Raw genomic sequence first — 25,722 nt, forward strand, 5'->3', positions numbered from 1 at the left:
CGCCATGGGTACCAGGGGTTGGGGGAACCTCAGAGATGAGGGCAGTAATAATTGCAAATTGGTCCCATGAAAGTAGGTCCGACCAACATGTAAGCACTGGGTCCGGTGAATTTGTATCCTAGATGTGATTAACCGGAAGTATGACTTTACTTTGCAAGTTTTAAGATTCTTTTCCAAATTCCTTTAATTTGTAGTTTTTACGGAGGTGTAAAGCATAGTATTTAATTGTAGATGCCAGTTTTATAGCCATATTAGTCTTGTGTTCACAAGTGGCACATCTTCGATCCCCAGGGTTCACTTGATAATGAAACAAAATGATGGCTTAGTTACCATCTTCTGGACCCTACAAACTGGGACATGATGCATGTAAGCAAGAGGGAACAGACCGACCTACCTTTTTCTTTTCTTTTTTTTTTTTCCAAGATTTTATTTTTTCCTTTTTCTCCCCAAAGCCCCCTAGTACATAGTTGTATATTCTCCGTTGTGGGTCCTTCTAGTTGTGGCATGTGGGACGCTGCCTCAGCGTGGTTTGATGAGCAGTGCCATGTCCGCGCCCAGGATTCGAACCAACGAAACACTGGGCTGCCTGCAGCGGAGCGCACGAACTTAACCACTCGGCCATGGGGCCAGCCCCCCACCGACCTACCTTTTTCTTACTCCAAGTTCCCAGTTCCAGAAGACCCACTGCTTCACTAGAGTGGCAGAAAAGGCAGTTTTTCAGATTGGAATGAAGCTGGTGTTTAACTGTTGGGTCAGTGGGAATATATCTGGAGTTCACACTAAATTGGTACCATCCAGACTTGTCACATGCACATCACTAAGGACCATCAGTACAGTGATGACTGGTGTGCTCATTCATCCATCCATCCATCCATCCCAAGGCCCCTTGTGACAAAACACATGGAAGTCACTGTTCAGCCACTGACTGGGATGGAAATGGCCCAAGGCAGGCTGGAGAGGCAGGAAATCTCCTGCAGGGGGAGCTGCCCTCAGTTCCTAGGCTGTCTGGCCGATCTCATGTGCTTCTGAGTTGGAGGGTCACAGACAGGCTGAAGGCAAAGCCGCCTGTCCTGGAGCCATCCTAGGGTGTGGCCTTCGAAGCCTGGCAGCGCTACAGAAAGCCGCGTGTTGGTTTTCTACTGTCGTACGCAGGCTCCAGGGTAATAGAAGGCTGTGACCGGGACCTGCTTTTGGTGGATGGCCTCCTTTGCAAAAGGGATGTGAGGTCAAACGACAGGACCAACGTCAGTGCCCAGAGTTACTAGTGCTTGTTGCCACTACCTGGAATTGAGCACTGCAGTGTTTCCCCCCTACCTCTTTTGGGGGAAGAGGGGTTGGTGAGAGTGTACATAAAACACTTCATTGTCTTAGCCATCAGTGCCTGGCTTATCACTTAATATTTATGTCGGCAGAAAACCATAAATGAGCCCTTCCAGATTTCTGATAATCTTGAGCTAAGGCTTTGCAGGCTGAGGTGGATGGGAGTCAGCGGGGGCGGTGAAAGGCATCAGGAGTGTGACTTGGCCTTGAGAGCCTCCTGCTGGGGCCGCAGGTGTCAGTCACCATGTCCCCACAGGAGAGCATCTGCAGAGGTTCTTCTCTGCTCTCCCAGCCTGATCTGTTTCCTCCTTTCGTCTCTCTGTCCTTAGCTCAAGGGCCAATGCTCAGCTCTGTCAGTGCCTGAAAATGGGCAAGAAATCCACTGGCCCTGGGCTGCAGTGGGGAACGCACTGGGTTGATCTTCCACAAAGGAATTTGCCAAGCAATGGTGTGACGGCTGGAATAAGCACTTTATTTTTATAAATGACAATAGAAAAGTACCTTTAAACAGTTTATAAAAGCATAATAGACTGTGTGGAAGTTGCTCTGTTTTGCTTAGAAACGAGTACAGAAGTCTCAGCGAGAGCCAGGCGGCGCTGGCACGTATGCAGGGCTGCAACCCAGCGGGGCACGCTGCTGTGACTGCCTGTCCCTTCGTGTCCGGCGAAGGGAAGTGCCCTCACCCCTGGTGTTTCTTGTCAGTTTTTTGTTTTTTATGATGACCTTTAAAAGCTTCTTGACATCTTTATTTCTAATGGAAAATAATGAAACAAAAATACCCCCAAACCAATGATGTAATCATTAGAACACGGAAATCTTCAGCACAATGTGAGCAGATCAGTAAGAGAGCTGTGATCATGCTTAGCTGCCGGCAGTTGGAAATTCTTAGATCGATACATTTTTATACATGGCTCTTCTATAACAAGGAGAGACAGTCACAGACTTTGGAAATGTGTCAGTTTATGACACAAGACTGACTTTGGGTCTGAAGAAGTCTTGCGCCAGCTCAACAGTATTCCTTCCGGCCGCACCCTGTCCGTGCGCTGGGGTGTAGGTAACACCACAGTGAGCACATGTGAGTCAGGATACTGTTTTAAACGGGCGCGGTGCTGCCAAGACCCAGAGCACCAGCTCAGTTCACCCAGTGTTCTGCAAAATCCCTTGGGCGATGTGAGCTGCCCATTGCAGCCACGCAGGTTGGGTAAAGCCAGCCAGCCTCTCAAGCCAGTTTCCCCTTCTCAGTGAGACAGTCTGACGTCCACTGCGGGGTATGCGTGCTGTCACAGAGCAACGTAAGAAAACGGCAAAACCCACCGCTCGGCACAGTTTCTCTAGTCACTCTGGAGCGGCCAGGGCTTTCTAAGGGCACGTCCTCCTCAGGAATTTGTACCAAAGAAGGGCTTCTGTGCCCAGCTGTGAACACGCCGCCCTGGCAGAAAGCCCTGGAGGCTTTTGATTGTCGTGCAGGGACATCCTACTGGGACTGGAGTGTGTGCCTAGTCCTGCAGACAGCACGGGTCTGTCCTCACATCTCACGCCACGGCACTGACTTACCCTGGATCAGGCCAGGCAAACAGACTTCCTATACATTCACCATACGATTCCGGCAATTTTGATAACATTTAAAAACATGCCCCAAACATGCAGCTTATTTTGGAGGGAAAAAATAGATATTTTTAATTACAAGCAAAGTCAAGCACAAAAATTGTGATCCAACCCAGTGTAAGATCATTCATCCTGTCATACTTAAAATGTTTGATATAAAAATACTCACTCTCTCGGTTTTATTGTTGACATCTTTTATGTTTCATTTGAAAATATCTCAACTGTACAGAAATGTACGTCAGACCATGCAGTCACAAATAACACACTATTTCTTACAATTATACAGTGTAAAAGAGTAAAACATTTTTATTATATTTTTTTTCTTCAAGAAAAACAGATGTGTGATAGAGGCTGTGGCAAAGTCTTGAAGGGATCAAAACTGGGCAAGGTTTTTCAAGCCTGAAACAGAAAGAAAATGGATAAGGGGAGCAGGGCTCACAGGTGTGCGCAGTGCCTGCTCCTCGCTGCAGGGCTGTGTTGGGAGGGGCCTGCGGCTGGGAGAATTCGTGCACGGGTGAATCCCTACAAAAGAGCACGGGTGTCTGTATATAACAGCTTAGAAATATACGCACTGACCCTCCAGTAACGCCCACTCACAAGAGTATCAGTGGTCTCACCCTAGATATGTGCGGAATATAGATTTAATTTCCACTTATCTCTGACTGGGAACTTTTCAAGACTTCCTTTTCCTGCAGTTGCAAGGAAATGCTCATATTTGTTTTGCTTTGTGACAGAAAAAGGGGACTTTGGCAGAGTCCCACCCTGGTCCCAGGAGTTTCTTAAATACATCTCAGCTCGTTTGTGTCTGGCTTCGCTTCTGTAAAGGCTGCATTGTAAAACCTCTACCATCAGTCTGTCATTCATTTTACATGCAGACCTCATTTTATTGTGCTCCGCTTTATTGTGCTTCACAGATAATGCGTTTTTTACAAGACTCTCCACCAGCAAAAAGATTACGACTTGAAGGCTCAGATAATGGTTAGCATTTTTTAAGCTGTGTACATTGCTTTTTTAGACATATGCTATTGCACACTTAATAGACTACAGAATAGTGTAAACATAACTTTTACATGCGCTGGGGAACCACCAAGTTCCTGTGACTCGCTTTATTGCAGTGGTTTGGAACCAAACCCACACTACCTCTGAGGTGCGCCTGCACTTGTCTCTAACTCTCAAGTCCCTTGTTTTCTCGCCATCTTATCAGTACGTCAGACTCACGTGAATCTGTGGTTGTAGAAGAGGTCTATGCTGAAGTATATCAGCACACACTAGAACTCTGTGCGGGGAAATGCTTATTTGTGTGTGGGAGGAAGCTATAAAGAAAAAAGCATCATTACTGATAACAACCCATATAAGCGTCCTAGTTAGCTATGTGGGAAAAGGTGGATTTAGCAGTAATTCCTGAAATCGGAAACAGATCTAGATGAGCACTCTCAAACGCAGCTACTTGGACGATCTTGCTAAGTTCCATCTGAGGATTGTACACAGTGCCGGCTGCATCTGCATCTGGACTGTGAGCCAGTCTATCTTGTCATAGCCTAGTTTGTAGATGACAGTACAGATGGGTGCAAATAATAATGGGCCAAAAGTCAGAAGACCCAATATAATTATCACAGATTTATGGGTCACGAAAAACCCCTGGGCAGAAATCAGGGTGTAGCTTTCAAGAGAAGGGGTCTGGACATCCAGAAGCTCATCTGTAATGTCAGCATAACACCTACCTGTCTCTCTGGCTTGTTGCAACCATTTCATTAGTCCAGGCAGCACATCAATTTAATGATGCTTATTATAGAGAAAGGCCAAATTAGAGTTTGGAAATGCTCTCAGCTCAAGCTCTGGGAGGCGTGGCACACAGCCCCACCTCCCCCCTTTACTTTCTCAGCAGAATCCTCTGAAACAGGAGGATTTGTCTAGCAGGAGTGAAGGAAGAGGTAAATTCCTTCAGGAATCTCACTTTCTGACTCCTTGCCTCCCCTGATGCCCAGCACAGCAGAGGGATCAACACCGCCCCCACCCCCCTTGCCAGATGTTCCAGGATGGAGAAATCTAAGTGGGCTGGGACATGCCATCTTTGGTACAGGTCACATGTCCTGTGATGCTTAGTGAGTGGGGCCAGCAGACGAACCCTCTCGAAAGCTGTATCTCTTCTGCTACACTCTGATTTCTACCCGGCAGGGGGCGGGGTGCCGGGATCCCACGATCCTGGTGCATGCAGCATGGCGCAGCCCCAGGGGTGGCAGGACTAAGAGAGTGCCCAGACTTGGGGCATTTTTCCACGGTGTCAGGATGCAGGGAACTATGGGCCCACGAGCCCTGGCCTGTCTCACATCCCCATGAATGCCGGATCTGCTGCCCTTGAGAGCATGAAGAGGCGACGCCCCCTCTCCCGCAACTCCCCAGTCACTTTACATCAACAGAGGAGAGAAACCAGCTTAGAGGAAGTGGAGACAAGGCCCAGTTTCCTTCCCCCACATTCTCAGCTTGTCAGGCCTAAAATGACAAGTTCCACGTCATCCCAAACTTGACCTCGCGCCAGCAGCCCAAGCTGTGTGTGTTGATTCCAAGAAACCGTTTCTGAGGAACAGCAGTCACTCTACGGCTGTTTTTACTTTGGAACAATTCACAGGGGACAGTACTCAGCAGCCCTTGGACTCTGGGATCCTAAGGGGCCTGTACACTGCCAAGGGCCTCTTACAGAGCACAGGCTTGGAGAGGGCCATCTTGGGAAAGCAGCTGAAACTGGAAGTGGTCAGGCAGCATCAAGACCAACGGCCTGAAACCAAAGCTGCCACACTGCCTTCAGGGACTGAGGGAGAGGGGGCTGAGTGAGTGGGCAAAGGAGCCTCTGCCACAGGTGATCGCTTCTTCCCGTGGGCTGGGCCCACTGGTTTAGGATGGACCAAGGCCCTGTGGTTTCTACCAGCCCTCGGCTGAGTGGCAGGGGGCCTGGCTGGTCTACTTCTGCTTTCTTCTCTGTAGAGCTCAGCAACCGTCTTTGGGCAAATGCACGTTGCTAGCCCTGGCTCCTTTCTGGTTCCACTACCAGGTCCTGGACATTCCTATCAGCTTTGGCCCAGACATTTCTGCCAGGACCTCAAAGGCAACATGTCTAAACCCAGATTCACCATCTGCCTTAACACGGCCCTGGCACCTGACCCCTCTGCCTGTCCTTTGTCCCTCCGTCTAGCACCTGGTGCCGCTCTACCCCTGACTCAGCCTCCTCTTTTAGATCACTCTTACTTCCCGACGCCACCGCCACCATCCTGGGTTTGCCTCTCCTGGTTTGTGTTTTTCACTTGACTTTTCATTCATTTTGCCCTGGGCAGCAAGATGACAAAGATTCCTAAAACACCTCCCCCTTGCTCACATCTCTCCAATGCCTCCCAAAACCTAAATCCCTAATACGCCCCTCAAGGCCCTCAGAAGCCTGGTCACAATCCACTTTGAACAAGAACATGCTTGTATGTTCTCGCTTCCTCCGTTCTTCTGTTCTAATCCTCCTCAGCATACACAAACCCTACTATCTTTCAAAACTCAGTTTAAGCCCCGCTTCCTCCAGCCTCTCCTTATCCCTTCGGCCTGCAGGTCTTTCTCCTCTGAACTCTTACCAGGAGCTCTCACTGTCCAGGCCACTTGTTTGGCTTTCACAAGTATTATCCTGGATTATTTTCCTCCCTAAGACTATCTCTTCCCTCCTCCACCCCAGACACCTTGCATGTAGCAAAAATTCAGATACTTGGACTCTTGGGCAAATGAAATGGGAACAATACGCCCTTAATGGTATGTGGCACTGAGACCCCGGCCCTAGTCTTGATAATGCCCTGGAATGAGAGCCAGGACACTGTGCCCAAGGACCCACGCTGGGCTCTGCACACTGGTCCCGTGGCGCCCTGAGCACCTCTGCTGGGCAGCTTTGGCGTCGATGGGGGCCTTCTACGGGAAGCTGATCCTGGGGAGATGGGGGGCGCCTCCAGCTTTCCCAGGCAATAAGCAACCCACCGCGACCTCACAGTATTCTGTCCCCTTCTTCCTGGACCCCTGAGCAGGAAGAAGCAAGGTGTACAGGTCTGGTTAAGTTGGGCTGATTAGAAAGGCTGATCTTTTGAAGTGAAAAAGAACATGGAAGGGAGGAGGGAAGAGAGAAGAAGGGGGATGAGAGTCTATGGTTTCCTGAGCTTTTCCATAACTGTGCTGTGTAAATGTAATTCTCACATGGGAAAAGAATGCGTCCACATTGCCATAGATGTTCCCAGACTGAACAGAAGGTCAAAATGTGGCTATTTCAGTCCCTGTAAACAAGGAAGGGGTTTAGCAAGGAACGGAGTTCAGACCCTGGAATGTATTAACAAGGACATGTTAAACAGAATGCGAAGACATCCGGGAACACGGCACCGTGGAGGGGTGGGGGTGGGGTGGGAGTGTCAGGCTGTTTAGAGAGCAGATTCTCCTCACAGAGCCTTTCCTGAAAGGGGGTCAACATGACATGCATGTGACAGGATAAACAAGGGAGGGAAATACATGCAAGAAATCTTGTCTGAGGTAGGTCTCAACTGTCCCAATTGAAGACAATAGAGAATGGCTCCTGATGTCTTAAGGAATATTATACAATCCTAAAACATTCCATTTCAGTTGTCCTTGATCACAAAGATCAGCATGTGGCCCTCAGCACTTGGGGACAGCTGCTGACGGCTGTGGGGCCGGGTGCCTGCGGCCGCCAGGGGAGCAATCCAGGCCCAAGCTGCTCTTCCCAGACTCTGCTTTCCTCGTTGCTAAGTCAGAGTCTGTCTGTCTGAATCCCTGTGAGCCTTTCCTCTCAGCAACAAGAATATTCTTTCTCTATTTTCCCCTAATCCATCTACAAATACTTAACCTCTTTACTAATGACTTCTTCCCCAAGAAATTCTCTAAGATTTAGTCATTTTTATCAAAAGCCAGATAAGGAATATTCCCCTCCGTCTAACTCCCAGCAAACATGGGACATATCATATGACTTAGGGCTTTTAATGAACAAGAATGGCTCAGTCTTCAGTAGTGAGCAACCCCTCCCTGTGCTACAGACGCATCCCGCCCACCCCTCTACCAACAAGCCGGCAGGCTCCTCCTAGGCCAGGCCTCTCTCTGCTCCCCCCAGGGCAGGCCGTAAGGACTGTCATCGACTTCAGATTTGGGAAAAGGAAAGCTGCCTCCAGACTCATTCTTGTCGCCCCTGGATGCCCAGAACTGGTGAGCCCCAGCATGAACGTGGCTAGTGCCAAAGACACCCTTCTCCCCACCTGGCCCATGCTGGGCAGCCGCCCCACCTCCTCAGGCCTGTCTGGGGTGTCTGGCTGCCCAGGACAGCGGCGCGGGTCTCCTCCCCTACTAGGCCCTCCCGTTGTCTGCATGAAGACAGCTGCTGCTGCCGCCAGTCTGGGCTCATCTGCAGGTGCCATGAACGACTGATGTTTGGGTCAATTTACTGCATTTTAAAAAATCATTATTCTAACCTGCTTCCAAAAAATTGTATGGGTGGCTTTTAATTGGTCTTTAAATTTCTCCAGAGAAGGGGGAAAAAAAACCCAACAAAATCTTGTCTTTTAAAAAAATTTTACTGAGTGGTAATATTGGTAATATCATGGGCATTGCTATTCGGAAGCATGACAAAAGGAAAATCTAAAAAATTCAAAGGCTATGGAATTAGTGGGATGAGTATCAGCTGCCCTATGTGATGTGGAAAACGTTCACCTGTCGATAAGTCTGGTTAGTGTGATACAGATGGCGGGAGAAAATAGACCCCAAGTGCAGGCTGCTGGCTTCCCGTGCAGGCAGCGGGGAGGCGGGCTGCAAACCCATACACGCTGGCCGTGTGTGCCTCTGGACAGGCCCCGAAAGGTATTATTCTGAGCAGGAAATTACTTAAGCCCCAAATATGTAGTAATGATCTCCTTGGCCAGAACTGCCTGGTTCTCTGTCCTCAGCAGGAATCTTGCCCTCTTTCTGACTCATCTCTTCTTTATAGGCCCCTCGTAGGGATGAAATTTGCCACCTTATTTGGGCTGAGACATACCCGCTGTTGGCCTGCCCCTGGCATTCCAGCTGTTCCAGGCCAAGCTTTTCAAAGAGACCAGAAGCCCCTGCATGTGGTGCCTGGCAGGCAGGTCACCTCTGGGAATGCTATGTTAGTTTTAAGACTACACTTACTGCTAGAAGCGGATGAACTAAGAAGTAACAGCTGGTGTCAACTGAAAAGATGGACAAATCACCAAAATCATCACCCACTAGAAGAGCCCAGCAGTCTGGAGGAATTCAGTGAGGATCCGACACAATTCAGTTACTGCCCAAGGGCAATCAATCATCACTCTATTTCTGAAGAGGCTCATGAACCTGTCCCCGAGTCACCAAGAAAGGGCTGCAATATAGTCAGAATAATTGGATTAATAAGTCAGGAGGAATATACATGTACTACATCTGAAAAAGATTTCCACCAAAATGGTTAATTTCCAAAAAGAGGCTTAAGGGCATTTACAGATAAATGAAGCTTTTTCCTAAAGGGGGGGCATCTCATTCCACGATGCTGCTGGATGAGCAGGTGTTGACAGCCTGACCTCAGCATCAGCCCAGCCTAGGACGGCTGTGGTGAGGACCAAGTACTGGAGTGATGTGGTTTGAGAGCTTGTAAAACTCTCACCTGCTATCCTGGGACGATCTTCCCTGAGCAGGCCATGGCTGGGGGAGGTAACGAAAAGCACCTCTGACCCGAGCACTCCACACCAGCACGTCTCAACCTAGATCACGTTTACCTGGAGAGGTGGTACCACCCGGGGTGAGGGGGCCCCTCCCCAAGAGGTCTGGGGTTCCCTTCCAGGTGATGCTGGTGTGACGGTCCCAACCACACTGGTCTACACCGCTGTGCCCTGCCCAGGACATGCTGCTTCTCCAGAGGGCCTGTTCAGCCCCTGACTTTGGAACTCACCAGCACGCTCCAGTTTCGCAGAACAGCTCGAGAACAGTAGCCACTGTTGGAGATTGCGTTAATACCCACAAGACAGACTGCAGCCACCATCACACACCTGGAACCTGGGATGGAGAAAGAGATCACCATCAACAGTGCACAGTCATCTCCATGCGCAGCCTGGCCTGCTGCTGGGGTTCCCTGGGCCTTGAAGACCAGCCTGTCCTGAGGGCAAAGAGTGAGTCAGTCACAGGCCAAGGGACCAATGGCCTCTGCTGCAGAGCTAAGCACAAGCACCACTTGAGAACAACCTTACATCAGTGGCATGAAAAGCCCTGGGCCAGGACAGCGAGCTTAGGATGAGCTTGGGATATGGGGGAGCAAGTGAGAGGAGGCTCTCAGGGGCCGGGGCAAGTACCCAAGCAGGGGTGTGGCTCCCAGGAACTCCCTGGCAGCAAGGCCTGGGGACAAGCGTGTGTGTGTGGGGGGGGGGGGGGAGTGACATCTGCCTCACACCTTCCTAAAGAGCGTGAGGGTGTAAATGCCTCAGGGGCAGCAGCAGCAGGAGGCTGCCTGGCCAGGGAGGCACAGCCTCTGCACACACGGCCTCTGGGCTGGCCCCCGGACTGTCCAAAAGCTCTGTCAAGAAAAGGCACAGGACCTGAGGCCTCCCAGAAGAGGAAGAGCCTGAAACCTAACCACCTCCAGGGGCTGCCCCAGAGCACAGTAACAACTTTGGTCAGGCCACGGCCACCGAAGCAATTCTCCAGGAGAATCCTGTGCACTGATGAGCTAAACTTTGCTCCAAGCACCCACTGGAAAACAAAAAGCAAAAGGAAACATTTGCGAATATATCCTGCTTTTCCCTAGGGTCTGAGAATTTTGAAATATGAAGGTGCAGGGACCCAGCAAATAATAAATTTTTAATATTCTTTTTGCAGGCATGGCTGTTTCTGAGGCAGCTAGTTTTCACAAGAATTCCTGGTGCCGAGGAAGGAAGCCTAACTCCCTGCACGTGGATGCCAATGGCTCTACTCCCTACTAACATTTCTCGAATTTTCAGCCTGGCCAGCGCTGCTCTCCTTTCTGCAGATGGAGAGGCTGTTTCCGGCACGCAGGCTTCGTGAACAGGAGTGCACACGTACTGCTGCAACGCTGAGCTCCCCCTAAGGGTCTCTCTGGTTTGCTGGCAGGAAGCTGCCCCTCCAGAGGGAGACCCCGTGCCCCTCTGGGGTTCAGCAGGGACTGTGCCTGTGCTGGCATCCACCTCCAGGATTAGAGGTGAGGGCCAAAGGAAAGGCTGCCTTCCTAGGACATCTCTCTTCTCAGAATTAAGAAGGAAAAAGCTTTCCCCAGAATTTTATTATAAAAACATTAAAAGATGAGTTGATGTGATTCTAGTTTCCCAGTAAATGTTGGGTTATTTGAGGAGAGGAAAATAAATATTCATCTTTGTAAACAAAACCTATCAGCTCACACAGCTTCTCCCAGCCCTGTCCACACTTGCCAAGAGCACACATGGAGGAAGGGAGCGCCTGCAGCAGCAGACCAAGGCACCTCCTGGGACTGCCCGACCGGGGCTGCATTTTAGGATGCCTGTTGTTTAAGAAATCCCACTGCTGACCAGATTCCTCTAGGCCCCTGGGCTTAAGCTAATCAGTATGACTCAGGACTGATGAATTAAAAGTACTAGGACCCTAGCTCTTGCCCCGGGCTCTGGGAACACGGGGTTTTATCACCAAGCTGCTCTTTGCACAGTTATTACACCAACTCAACCTGTCTGCACACTGGGGCTCACCTGGTGGGCAGAGAGAATGCAGGTACCAGAGTCTGCTCTACAGAGACCTTGAGAGATGACTCCTCCAAGACCATAAGACACCAGAGGCAAGTCCAAATGCGTTCATTTCTAACTTCATGGGGAGTACATAGGCCCTGTGAACTTCCATTTTAGCCGGGTAGGAAAGATGATATGGATGTGGGAGGTCGGGGCAGAGGCTCCCGTAGGTGGACCTGACCTGCAATTGCTCTCGGGAGTTGTGGAGCCGCCGAGACTCAGTGTCCTGGTCTTAACACGTGGCCACCCTCCTTGAACTTCTTCCGGGGACCAGTCAGGCCACTCTCCTGGTGCATATGCTCAGGAGTCTCGAAGATCTCTCAGCAAGACTCAAAGAAAACAGATAATGGGGAGAAGGGGGAGACAGAGCTTTGACTGCCTTGGGTTATCCTAACGGTCTTGGTTGGAGATGAGCTCACTGAGGGCTTGTGTGGTCAGCAGATGTCTGTTGTGCTTTAACTTACAAAGCCTGGAGGATGCGGCAGGGGCTGGAAGGGACGCCCGCCATGGTACCTGGCAGGGGGCAGGTTTTCAGACCTCTTCCTACTTAAAACTCACATAGGAAGTAGAACAGACTCCAGGCTCAGGGGGATCAGAACCAGGGCGCGTGTCCTCACTGGGAACACAGAGAAGCCTCTCTGGGAAGGGCTAATTCATGAGCACATGGAGGCGAAGTGCACGGGCTGCCTGGGCATTCTCCACCAAGGCCTCGGGAAGCCTCCCCCAGCTCAAGCCTGCTGCATTTCAACCCGTTTACTCTGATTTAGCAAACAGGAGGCAAGAAGGAGCAGACTGGAGAAGTTAAATTATTCTCCAAACTTGAGTACAATGAGGTCTGTTCTGAGAAAGGAGGCCTATATAAATCTGGGAAAGCTCGGGGTCTCTGCTCGACGGGAAGTGCAGGCTGGCCGGGACTCCTCTGCTCCCCGGGGAAATGAAGCCCCCGCCAAGGCCGTTACCCTCCAGACCATATTCTCCCCGTCACCTCGCCTTGCTTTTTCCTTAGCACGTCTCACCATCTGACCTAGTGCATTTATCTTATTATTTTATTAGCCATCCTCTCCCTGCTACGGAATGGCAGCTGCATGAGGGCAAGGCTCTCATCTGCTTCTGTTCACTGCTGAGCTCCAGGCTCTGTCTTGACATCCAGCACCTGGGGCTCTGCTGATGACAGCTCCATCCCCAAGGTCCTCATGCTCACAGCCAGAGACTAGGCCATTCCTCTCAAAACTAAACATAAGGGATGAACAGCTTCAAATTCCACCCTTATCTCTTGCCATGTCCTTCTCCAATTTGGTGTGGCTGTAATGTGTGCTTATAATTTCTAGGCTGTGGTCTTGGTCCATGACCAAGGAATTGATGAGTTCTTAAAGAACACCCTCCCCATCCACCCCAACTCCTAACTCTCTCTTCCCCTTTTCATTGTTTTTCTTTTTGGTATAGCTACATTTGGATATCCCACAAGGAAAGCTGTGTGACTTTCCCTGTGAGGAGGTATTCACTTGCTCACGCTTTCCTCTTCTCGGCATATCTGGGCAATTGATCATTTCCATTATTATCATGTATTCTGGGGTTCTCTGCCACATGACTGGACCATTAGCAAAACTCTGGTGATGCGCAGACACAGCTTGTAGCCCGACCAAACACCATCCATCTAGCAAGATGCTGAACAAATGAACACACCAATAGCATCCAGCCCTGACAGTCTCACTTATGCCACTGATGAAGGTACACACATGTATGCGTGCGCACACACACATGCACCCCTGGCTTGGGAGCTTTCCTCACAGCGGCTCATCTTGGAGCATCCTGAGCAATCTCTTTCTTCTCTCTTTAAGATGTGTGTCCACAACTCTCGACCATTAGAACTTCAGCTCCTTAGGGGCACAAGCCTGGTTTTGAACAATTTTATATCTAGCACATAGCAGACACGCACTATATATTTCTTTAAAGAATAAAGAGCTTTTCTTTTCTTTTCTAGTCTAGTCACTGATTTCCCATTAGAAATAGGAAATCAAAGTGGGTAAATTAAAAATCCTTGAAGGACCTGAGAAGAGCAGGCCCTGGACTACTCAGGATTGGGAAGGGCAGCGTCCCAACACTCCGCACATCAGAAGAAATGATGACCAATCTGCACATAGATTGTTATGTCTAAGAACAGCTGTCACTTCTTCTCTTGTCTTTCATTCCGTTGCCATCTTTCCATGTCGGGGAGAAGCCCCCTTGGAAGAATGGAGGAAGGTTCATGTGGCGGTGCCACTGGTGGCAACTACCCTTCATTTGGCCTTTTTGAGAGACTCATTTTGCTCTAAGATGCTTCTTTTCTTTCATCAGCACCACTGTTTTCAATACTGATTTACATTTCCCTAAGATTACATAGACTGTCTTGGAAGGGACTTGATCCAAGAGACTAGAAGGAGCCTCGGTAATGGATCCACACTGAGCTGGTCTAACTTCAGGCAGGATAGGAGACCAGAGTCCTAGCCCCAAGTGCAGTGGTAATGGGTACAATTATCCATCCTCCTTCCTAACCACCTCCCCTCCTCCACTCCCTCCAGACCCCTAGGAAGGAGTCTGGCCCAGGGCCAAAGTTGATCTCAGAACAAACAATGCATCTCCAGGAGACATTACATCTTCATGCAGGTCCTGCAGCGTTCCACAAGCCGTACTTCCAAAGAGGGGCAAGTCCTTCTCTGGTAGCCACTGCCACCTCTAGGTATCTGGTGGATGGGTCTTTGGGGAAGGACGATTTGGAAAAACCTATGTGAGCTGATACAAACAAAGCACAGGATCCTTCTGGCTGGAACCCATGCAACTTCTTAATGATCATGTCTTCCTTTTGGCCTACATAAATGCTTAAAAAAATCCTTCCGTAGGCCCCAGGCCACCATCATCCTATGCCAACTTAAACTGCCAAATTTGGAGGTCTCCTCATCTTAACTATCCTACAGTATTTGACACTGACTCAAGCAGCTCAACACTGCCCTGCCTGGGCTCCATGCCCCACCTACCCCTCCCGTCACTCTTCATTCTTGGAAGGCGGCTCCTCCTCTGCTGACTCCTTAGATGCAGGTGAGCCTTAAGGTTTTGTCCCATTGACCTCTCTTCCAAGTTCATTAACTTCCTCAACTATGAGCTTATGCTGAATGCCAGTTCTACTTTCAACCCATGAACTCTTTCATGAGCTTCAGCATTTCCAGTTGTCTAGTCCTAGACACCTCCAGATGAATACCTACCCACCTCCCAAACTTGATAGATAAACACCCCGTCATGGAAGAGAGAGGTGCATATGAACTGTGCCTTCTGGAGCTGTACAACATGATAGGGCTGGCCCAACATCACCCTGATAGTAGAGGGAGGTTCCCACATGATGAAATGATTAAACCTTTTCTGAATGAAGAAACAAGGGTTGAGGATACATAACTTAAGTCTAAAAATTAATTATGGGCATATGGATATGGAGCATGGACTTAGGAAATCCTGGACTTAACAGACCGTAGCATATGCTTCAAAGTTTAAAAATGGTATTTTCTGGGCGGGGGGGGAAGTCTCGCCTAAACAACAAACTCTGAGGCTTCACAAAATAGTAAAATAAACACTTTGGGTATCTTCCATGGACTGCGGACTTAATTTTTGTAATAAAGTACATTTAAAATACAATTGCCACTCATTAACACTACCATTCATTTTAAAAGGGTACTAGAACAGAAGAACGTAATTTCATAATAAGGGACATATACAAGTTGCTTTAAGCAAAGAATCTACTAATTGTCTTGATTTTTTTCCCCCCATCATCACAGATTAGTGAAAAGTCTAACAGACAACCACTGGTCCAAGGATCTATATATATGGATGCCACTGGTTTAGGTTCTGGCTCAGAGTTTAGGACACAGTTTCTCAAAGTATACTCCATGTAAAACATTAGTCTCCTAAGATTCCATGAAAAAAGGGTTCCCTGGTCTCAAATAAGTTTGAGAAATATTGCATCCTAGAGTTTCCTAATCTTAGGGATTCGTGATGCTCATATTGTTATAAAGGTTCTGAGAATCTTTTCAGAAAAGAAATCTGTTTAACTCTGACCTTGGCAGCATTTATATACTCTGCCTATGATAATCCCCTAGGATGAGTGTTCTTTGGTCACACTCAGAAATACGCTGGGTTAGGGGAAGAACAGGTACAATTCTAACTTACTGAAGTTGATGTCTTAAAGCAGAGAAATGCGATCCCTTGACTTATTTAATACTACCACCACCAGAGAAAGAATCCTTACTAGTCAGAGTATGAGTGCACTGATGGGGCCAGTCTGATCATCTTTGGTGGGATTTCTGATGCTCTGATACTCATCACTAATGCTCCTGTTTGTTGAGGCTTTCTTTCACAATAACAAAGTCTTCCTTCTGACTTTGGACCAGAGCTCTCTGGAAGCGCTGACCTCTCACAGTACTGACAACTTTAGTAAATGAAGTCTACGCTCAGCAGTCACCCTGGAAATTGAAATGACGATGACATGACCCAACTTCAGGTTAACAGGGTAACTTGCCTGTGGAAAGTAAATCCCAGAATTCTTTGAAAATCCTATTCAGTGCTCCCCTTCCTTCTCACTGAAGAGGGCACTTGTGCAAGGCCAGCTCCAGCACCTCCCATTTCTCCAGTATTCTCCCTGTGAGTGGTCTGACACAGTTCTGCATTTAAGTTGAACCTAAGTCGAGCAGAGGCCAGTTTTTTCCCACATAATACCTCCTCAGAAGAGTCTCAATGGCCTAAAATGACCTAACAAAGGCACACAGGACTCAGTATTAATGGTGGAAGAAGAAAAAGAACATTAGTTTTTTGTAAGTATTTTCCTCTTAGAATAGAAGCTCTGCAAGAAAAGAACCGTGACTCTAGAGTCAGCATGAGGGACAGGTGCATCACAACTTTCCCTGGCCTCTCTAGCATTTCTAACTGGATGACGGTCTGGCCCCTCCCTACTCTCATGTTTCTTCCTGCTTTGTGAAGGAATGATATAAACCAAGAGAAAGGTGACAACATTTAAAAGACTTTACTCTAGGGGAGACTCCCCACATCCACACACCACACTGGAGTTCAGAGTAACAGTGATTTGTGTTTAACAGAAATTTAGTCAAGATACTGAAGTAAAGAAGGCATTTGGAATTTATAGAAATTCTACATTTACAGGGAAAAAATTCATTTGGTGGTTCTCTGAAGCAAGGCTACGCCTAAGATAAAATGGCCTAAAGATGCCAATTCAGGATATTGTTTCCTTCACAATAAGAAACTTTAAGGAAAGTCTATTGAAAACAGTAGACTGTTTGCCTTCGTACAAACATTAGGTATAATAAGAAGATTAGAACTTATCCAAAGTTCCAATATGCATGCATGCGTGCAGGGAAGTTAATTCTGAAAAATCTCTGACTCGATAATTAAGCCCTCTGGTACATGAGTAGATGACTAACGCCTGTTGCTTGAGGAAGGTTTTGTTTAATGCTGGCAGCAGGTGAACTCCAATCATGTAATGAAATATCCCGACACCTGCCCTAGACAAACTAGCACTAACTGCTGGTTTATGGAGTGGAAGGCCAGGATTTGGTTCCTTAGGACTCACGCAGAGTAGCATCTCTCACTTGTCCCTCAATCCCAGGTGAAAATCTCGAAGAAAGGCACTGCCAGAGTTCTTCGCGTGAGTTTAACAACGATGGCCAATCACAGGAAGTGCAGAAGGTGTGGGTGCTGAGACAGCATGGCGCTGCCCAGGCACTGACTGTCCACTTTGACCAGGCTCATCTAAGCACTTGACACAGATGTTACTGAAACCAAGTACTTACATAGTATTCAGCAGAACTGACGGGACTTCCAGCCCTGAGAAGTAGCCTCGGAGGGAGGGAGCCAGCGCATCTGGAAAGACACGTAGGGATAAGGCTGTGAACCAGGGCTCCCACTGGACACTCCCATTCCTCACAGAGCATCCTGCTGGGCTGCCATCCCCTTAACTGTTCTGAGACTGCCTGTGGGCAATCCTCCCCCCAGGGGCTGAGAAGAGCCAGAGCAGCTCCAAAGAAATTTTCCACACCTGCTGCTGAGTACAGGGGCCAACCTCTCAGGAAAGCGCCCACCTCAAGGAGCACCTGAGGTCCAGCAGCTCCCCTGCTCCCATCTCCCTTTTCACAGTTAAGAGCTACTGCTGGGCTAAAATCTGGCCCAGTGAGCCCCTTCTTCCATACTCACTCAGCAACACCTAGGCTGGGGGGCAGGCTGGCTAACGGTTTTCTGAGCAGGATGTGGAAACATGTATCTGCTTTGATAAGGAAGGGATAGTTCATGACCCATTCATGCCTGTGGTCGCCAGACTTCAGCTTCTGCTCTTATTCTTTTAGAAAAGGGGTTCTGGCTTCTTGGCACTGTGTGGTGTTTGAAACCCTGTGCCCTCTGCCCACTCTGCTGAGAGGGACCCATAGCCCCATCTCTTCCATTAGGTTTCCAAAGTGGAAGGCTGGCCCCAAACACAAATGGACTGACTGATACTTTGTCCACTTGGCAGAAGGTTCTGGTCTTGTACTTGAGGACAATGTGAAAAAAACAAAAGGGCAACTGCACTTTGGCTTTAACAAAGGTCAGTTTTGCCCCAAGCCCTGGATGGAAGCAAGAGATGCTTGCATACTGCTCCTCTGTGTACACTGGGGAGAGATGGCCGCCCCAGCACACCAAGAGCAACACAGGAAGCTGGGATGGGGCAGGGAGAGTAAATTACAACAAAGGGGGAAGCTGCACAGGAGAGGGCTGGATGGCCCACGGGGAAGTGGCATCCTCCCCAGTGTGGCAGGAGAAGGACTGCTTTTACCAGGTCTGGCCCACACCCATTCACCTGAAAGTTTCTAGAATAGCATGCAATGCTGGAAGGAATTTTACCGTGACAAATGTACTTCAGTAGTTTAATAAAACATTTCTTGCTGCAGAACCCCTTTTCCTACGGCACCTTATTCAGGTCTCCAAAGTCCGAGCAGACAGATGATGGGGCATTCCCATTGGGGTGGAGGAACAGGGGCCTGAGGCCTGAGAGGCAGCTCAGCAGAACCAGGGGCTCCGGGGATTATGAAGCCACCCCGCCTCATCTTACCTGATTTTACTGGTGGGGAAATCAATTGAGGTCTGGGTCTCTGAATCACGTCCCCATGGTCACAGAGCCCAGGTCTCAGGCTCCACTAGCTCTCCCACCGTGGTCCTAAGAGCCAGGCCGTCCTGGAGAAAGCCCACACAGAATTCCCTGGCCTGCTGCCCTGGGCCACATGCAGAAGTCCTTGGAGTTTCCTTCTACCCCACGGGCCTCCTCACAGAGCGGTCATTTCTTCTCTGGCAGAGTGAGGGTCATACTGGGGGACTCCTTCCCAACCTGGGGGAGAGGCGTCTGGCCTCACTTCCTTGGGAAATGGGGGCTCAAAAAGGACCAGTGATGCATTTTTGAGCTTCTGCCTACACCAAGAATCCATCTCAGGGGACCCATTGGGCCAGCTGTGCATTAGAGACCTCCTGGGGGACGACATCAGATATTACTAGAAAATCAGATTACCAGCTCGAATGGGGTCCCTGTACTGTGACGGCAAAGCTGTATACCTCGGGAGCCACCAGCAGATACTGACACTCATTTAAGGCAGAGCCAGTCGTTTTCAATACTCATAGCAATTAAAGGGACAAGGGACAAGAGGGTCCAGAACTCTTCACATGCAGGTAGGCTAAAAAAAAGTTACTTTGGGAATTTAGGAGTATATGCAGGATAAAGGAAAGAGAAATAAAGGGGGGAAATGTGGGAGGTGGTAGGGCCAGAAGGGAGGGGAAGGGTAGAGTACAGGGGAGGAGGGAGAGAGGGAAGAAGGGAGGAGAAGACAAAAGAGAAAGACACAAAGAAAAATTTCATACCTACCCATGGCTTATGGCTTTGTGCATCTGAATCCACTTGCTCACTAAGCAAAGGGCAGAGTTGGAGCTGCCTTCCTGAGACAGGTGGTAAAGGTAAAGGATGGGACGGGGGCACAGCCCTGTGGCAGGTGGGGGGCTGGGAACCTAAACACACAGTGGAAGGATGGGGCTGTGTGCACCGGGATGGAAGGAGCGCAGTGGTGACAACTGGTGCTGCCTGGGTGTGGGGCTGGGGTACTGAGCCCACGAGGCCAAGACATGATGGTGTTTCACAGAAGAGACACAGGAAGAGGGAGGGCTGACCGGGGGCTGGGGAAGGGGGGCAGCCACAGAGTGGATGGCATGATTCTTGTTTCGGTGAAGGTGACTGCAAGAAGGAAGGCCCTCATCTCCCGTGCATCCACTCCTGCCTCTCTGACCACCTGTCTCACACGCTGGCCTCTTCCACCCACACAGCCCTTGCATTCTCCCTGTTGCACCCTTGGCTGTGGTGTGTGGGACCAGAGTGCTACAGTTAGTTTGGTTTAGAACACCCGAACACTCCAGGGTGACAAGCAGGCTGATTCTGAGCTGTAGTCAGCCTGCTGGCCGATTCTCAGGGGGGTTGTAGTTGTGATGGAATCAAGACAGGCCCCAACTTCATCACTCTTGTGCCCCATGGCTTGAACACTATTGCACTCGCCAAGAGGCGCAGCTGCACCCACCTTCCAGCAGAGGGCAGTGCTCCCCAGGCCAAGCCTGAGCTCACCAATGTTCCTGCTCAGTGGGGCAGAGCAGCAGCGCTCATAGGGCAAAACTGCTCAGCCAGGCAGCAGGCCCGGTGAACACGCTGTTTTGTGCTAATCACTGCTGTCCTCCAACAAGAAAAAAAAAAAAATCACTGCTGTACTCTGGAAAAGAAAAAGAAAAGGTTCACCCTTATACCCACTGGGACTGCTTGTTCTGCTGTGGTTTTTGGCCCCAGGTCACTTGTGGCCACTCCTGCCCATTGCCTAGGGGCTGCTTCAGGTGCACCATAAACATGGGAAACCCCTGGTTTCCCTGACACCCTCTCCAGGGACAATTCAGCAGAGATGACGTCTGCACAGTTGACCTTCCATGTAAAGGCAATGATCCTGTCTGCAGAAAAATGCACGTGTGCTCACACACACATCCATACTCAAACTGCACACTCACGATCTTGCACACAATTCCAGGGGCTTCTGAAGTCCCTGTAAGAACCTCTAACATAACATATATGATCCAGACTAACACTGATACTTACTCTATGCCAGAGCTGCTAAGCACAGACACGGATTGTGACATGTAAGTGAATAAGCAACATGGAAGACTCTGGGACACTTCTCCACTGGAACTTAGTGACGATGATAGTTGTTACTATTACAACCCATTATCCAGGGGCCACACTGAGATTCTACTGTCTCACTTCTTCAGGAATTGTCTTCTAAAATGCAGTGCCCCTGAAAGGATAATACTGAAGTCCCTAAGACCTTAGCATGGTACCAGCTCCTGTGACTGGTAACACATTGAACAGGAGGAGAGCACCCACAAAAAGAAAGAACTCAGAGCCAAAATAAAATGGAATGCTAGAGAAAGTAGTAAATACCCATAGAAATAATTTCCATCCTCTTCCATTTACAGATGAGGAAACCAAGGCCCACAGGATTAAAATACATTCCCAATAATGTTGCCAAGGACAGGAAGACCTTGACTGGTCTCCAGGGTGGGCCCTCAGCCTGACCCACCAGCCATTCCACAATGGTTTGCAGTGGTCTGTGCTACAGAGCACGGCGTAAAGCACTAGAAGAGTAATTATTTGCATTGTACTATACCCTGTCTAGTGATTGACTGATGCCCATCATCACACTTGCCTTTAAACAGTCACAAGAAGTGCTTACAAGGTGCCTAGCTCAATTAATGGTAGCCATTACTCGTAAATACCCCTTGGATTAGCTGTTGTCTTCTCTGTGGAATAAAAGGATAAGTCTAGACCAGTGGTTCTCAGAGTGTGGTCCCTGGACCATCAGCATCAACTGGGAACTTGTCAGAAATGCAAAAACTCTAGAGGAGGAGCCAAGCACCTCCATTTAACAAGGCTTCCAGGTGATGATGACAAATGCGCTCAAGTTTGAGACACTGCTCTTGAATAGGGCTTCTAACAGTGTGGCTGGAAGAAGTCTACACTAGATGCTCTAAGGTCAAGTAAGCTAGAGATAAATGCAGTCTATGCCCCTTCAGCAGATTCCAGATATACATTAGCACATTAAAGGCTCTGAGAAGTTCCACAACAAAGAAACCTGTTTGACGTGATTTAACCCTGGGTTTCCCAAGTTTATCTGACCACACAATCTTTTTATTATGTAACAGCTACTAATACCTGTGGGGTGTTGAGAAACGCTGGTCTGGAAGGCCTCTTTCAGTGGTGACATTCACTGGATCTAAGAGGCAGAGGCATGCCAATATGGCATGCAAGTTTCTAGCTCTTAACAAAACTAGTTAGAGCTGGAAGATCGCCAGACTAAATGGGGCCCTGGAGGTTCCTTTATAAGGAGCAGTAAGGATCTTCTTACCTTTCCTCATGCAGGTGCTGTATCTGAATGCAGATTTCTCCAGCACCACAGATTCAGAACCAAGCCCTTCCCTTTTTAAGGCATGGATATTCTAAGATCGGTTTCTACCTCTATTCCCAAGATGGAGCCCAGAACACCCTGCTGGCGCTTTCCCAACCTTGAGCCAACTGCAGCTGGACACTCACACATTCTTTAATTACAATCACTTCTGGCCCACTCACTCCAGGCCTTAAGGATCTGCTCTTGAGCAGAATCACCAAATAAAGCATGTCAGATCCTACAGCAAACTTAGTTGAAGGCTGCCAGGCTGAGGAGAGGCTGCCAAGCCTCTGGTTCAAGAAACTCCAAACTCACCAAATTAAACTGGACTGATTTGCAATGCAAAATGATCTTTATGGGACTAATTACAGGGTTCTTTTAAATAGCACCCCAGATTCCTAATAAAGCATTCACCCAAACTGGAAGAACACTTTTCAGGAATTTCTGTTTCACGAAACGAGGCCCACTGAGGATCACTCTGCAAGCAACATCCATCCCCATTGCCCCCCGAACCCCAGTCTGTCAGCCCATACTCCTTCTCAGCAGACACAGAGGGCAAGAAATGCAATCAGCATTCTTTCCTACTTGTCTGGCATCTAATATTCCTTGCCTAAAGCAAACAGACAAGCTGCCATTATCTAGGCAAATGTCAAGATTTATATGAACTGGTCCAAAAGTTAAGTCTGCCATTTGACCCACACCAACAGCTGGAAAGGAGGAGAGTAGGAAAGGCCTGGCTGGAGAAGGCCATGCTCTGGGGCCAGCCCTGTGCTCCTGCAACACCTCCCAGTCTGGACAGTGGGACACTGCTGAAGCCTGAGCCCAGGAAGCGACAAGGCCTAGACCCCATGAGCAAGGTCCTAGACCTGTGAATACCTCCTGCTCACAACAATCAAGGCTGGACTTAATTAAACATAAGCCTTCAGGGATAATTTTCTCTTCTAGGCTTTCAGACTCTTTCCTTGTCTGTCCTAAGCACAAGCCAGGCTCTTGTTTCCAAACAGGCATGTGAAATGTGCTCAGACATCCCAGAAGTTCACTCAAGACGCCACTCAGGTCGAGGGCACCCAAGCGTGTAATACCCTGTGTCAGATTAAGTCCACAGTGGTTGCTGGTCATCCATATTTAATTTTGTCAGTCTGTTAATTTTTAACTATGTTTGCTATCAAGGGCCATTAGAGGTCCCCAGGAGCTGAGCTCGGTGAAGCGAGAAGTACTTCGTGGCAGAGCGGATGAGGCTTGAAGTGGGGTGTCCCACTTTCCCATCCTGTCACCAAGTTCTGGCCTTCCCTACCAGCAGCACAAATCCTGAATAAAACATGATCCCATTTGGAGTTGATTTTCCTTTTTTTCTCAAATGGTTTTCCTGTCACAAATGGTTTTCTTCAAGGAGAAGTTCACTTTCTTTTTATGAAGGCTACATTTTCTAATTCCAAAGTTTCTTTGTGGCCTTGGTTTTGTTTCCAAAGCAGTTAGAATTCACATACTTGATCATATCTGGGTGCCTATTCCTAGAAAGGAGGCCAAAAACCCTGGGTGGACGGCCAGCCGACCCAACCAGAGCCTCACCTCAGCCCACAGCACAGCCACAGGCCACCATTCTTGCCCTGGGGCCAGTTGCTTCTCTTCTTTACCAAAGCATACAGCCTGGGTCCTTAGGCTTCTTTTGTTGGAGTGCGGATCGTGAGTCCCAGCACCTCAGCTGCTTCTTAAGCTACAAAGGGAGGGCTCCGGAGCCTCTGGGCCATGCCAGATCAAGTTCTGACAAAAAGGAAAAGAACTATTTTAATAATTACTACTCTATGCCAAGCATTTTCTTCCCCTCAAAATAACCTCACGAAGTAGGTGCTCATTCTTCCTACTTATGGTTGAGGAAACTAAGGGTCAGTGACGTTAAAATAAACTTGCCGAAAATTCCAAAGGTAGCAGAGTGCGTGGGAATTCTCATTAACATCCGGCCTCTTTGACTCTAAAACACTGAGCCTCGATTATGTGTCAGGCCTTCCACACCATCCTACCGTGATGGTCAGACCACACGTCTGTGAAGAATCCCCAGGAAAAGGCGGGTTCACCAACAGTGCTTACAGGTGTGACTTACTGAGATGCAGGGCCAGGCTCTCACTGCTAACGAGCTCAGGGAAAACAGATATCGGCTCCTGGGTGTTGAGCCTTACAAAGGACAAAGTGAACCGTGCATAAGAAACCTAGAAAACACAGCGCACCAAATGAAGGTAATCCTGCTTCATCAGGAGCAGGCTCCATCAGGAGGAGGCCCACTTTGAGATGTTCTCTCAATCACAGCAATGGTGAGTTCTAGGAGGTCTTACTGGGATCAGCAACCAGGGCCACAGTACTAGGGCCTGACTGGTTTCTGAACAGCTGCTGCCGAAAGCTGCCCAGTGTGGGGAAGTTGGGCCCCAGCAGCAGCAGCAGCTCTGGCCAAAAGAACAACTCTCCTCAACAACTCTGGCTGAATGACTCTGGACTATCTGAAGAGGCCAGTGAGGACAGGACACATGTGTATATCTCTCATCACCTCACTAAGGGGCTCCTCAGGTCTCCAAATACCAAACAGCAGAGGAGGGGAAAGACTCGGGAGGGACAGAGAGGGTAACGAGGGAAAGGGTATTTCTTGGCCAGGAGTGGACTGAGATCCCCTGGGGCTTAGCTATGAAGCGGATAATCTCCCCAGGCACAAGATATAACTCCACCGCCTGGAAATGAGGCTGAGGAGAAACCTAGCACAAGGACTGTGGGAATAACCAGCCAGAAAGTCCAGGGAGGACTGAGCTGGGTGACCTGTGGGTCTTTCTCTTCTCCAGTTTCTCTGATATGAAAGCAAGATAAGGCAGCAGCTGGAAAGTTCAGGGACAAGAGGTTTGAGTAAAGCAACCCACACGAACCATTTGGTCTCTCTGGGAATTCAGCTGTTTCCTACTCCATCTAGTTCCTGTCAGGGAGAGGCTTTCTTCTAGCAGGCGTGTTGGGGCCTGGCTGTGGGGGAGACTTCCTACGAGGGGACAAGTCTTCTCTGTGCTGGTACAAGCTGTGAGACCACACCACTGGACGTAGGGCAGATGCTGTCACTCGGTGATGTTGGTGGCTCTGTCACTTGACCTTGCTCACCTGTCCCTCAATCATTCTTTCCAGCCTCTGGCCTTCATTTGGCTGCAGCCCTGAGGACCCTGCAGCCCTGTTAGTGTTGTGAAGACATGCTGGCTGTTCTTAACGTTTGAGCCATCACAGCCTTGTGGGTAGGCCAAGTCCTGGGCTTCCTTCTCCTTGTTGAAAATTCAAACCCTCCTGAAAAGGCTAACATTTACCAAACCCCTTACTGCATGCCAGGCACTCTTTTAAGTGTTATACATGAGGGATTATTAGCCCCACTTTACTGAAGCCCAGAGAGGTTAAGGAACTTGTTCAAGTCAAGGTCACACAGCTTGTAAATGGCAGAGCCTGTGTGTGACCAGGCAGCTGCACAGCCTGCACTTTCAGCCTTATGTTCCTGCCAC

The 25,722-nt window shown here is 49.0% G+C and overlaps 1 protein-coding gene across 16 annotated transcripts in view; it reads right to left on the reverse strand.

The window, feature by feature from the left end:
- Positions 1 to 3,102: 3,102 nt before the first annotated feature.
- The window catches only part of RBPMS (RNA binding protein, mRNA processing factor), a 168,907-nt gene continuing 146,287 nt past the window's right edge, over positions 3,103 to 25,722 (reverse strand). For 5 of the 16 annotated variants that reach the window (XM_070499835.1, XM_070499830.1, XM_070499832.1 and 2 more), the window contains 4 exons: positions 19,606 to 19,745; positions 17,516 to 17,585; positions 9,878 to 9,981; positions 3,103 to 3,324 (listed from right to left, as the gene is read on the reverse strand). In XM_070499835.1, the coding sequence (XP_070355936.1) occupies positions 9,967 to 9,981; positions 17,516 to 17,585; positions 19,606 to 19,745 (225 nt within the window). In that variant the 3' untranslated portion in view covers positions 3,103 to 3,324; positions 9,878 to 9,966. Of the gene's footprint in view, positions 9,982 to 17,513; positions 17,586 to 19,605; positions 19,746 to 23,779; positions 23,972 to 25,722 lie in introns of those variants that run through there. The other 11 variants (XM_014830806.3, XM_070499836.1, XM_070499843.1 and 8 more) reach the window with 9 other exon arrangements.

This window comes from Equus asinus, chromosome 27 (genome assembly GCF_041296235.1).
Source record: "Equus asinus isolate D_3611 breed Donkey chromosome 27, EquAss-T2T_v2, whole genome shotgun sequence".
Lineage (NCBI taxonomy): Eukaryota > Metazoa > Chordata > Mammalia > Perissodactyla > Equidae > Equus > Equus asinus.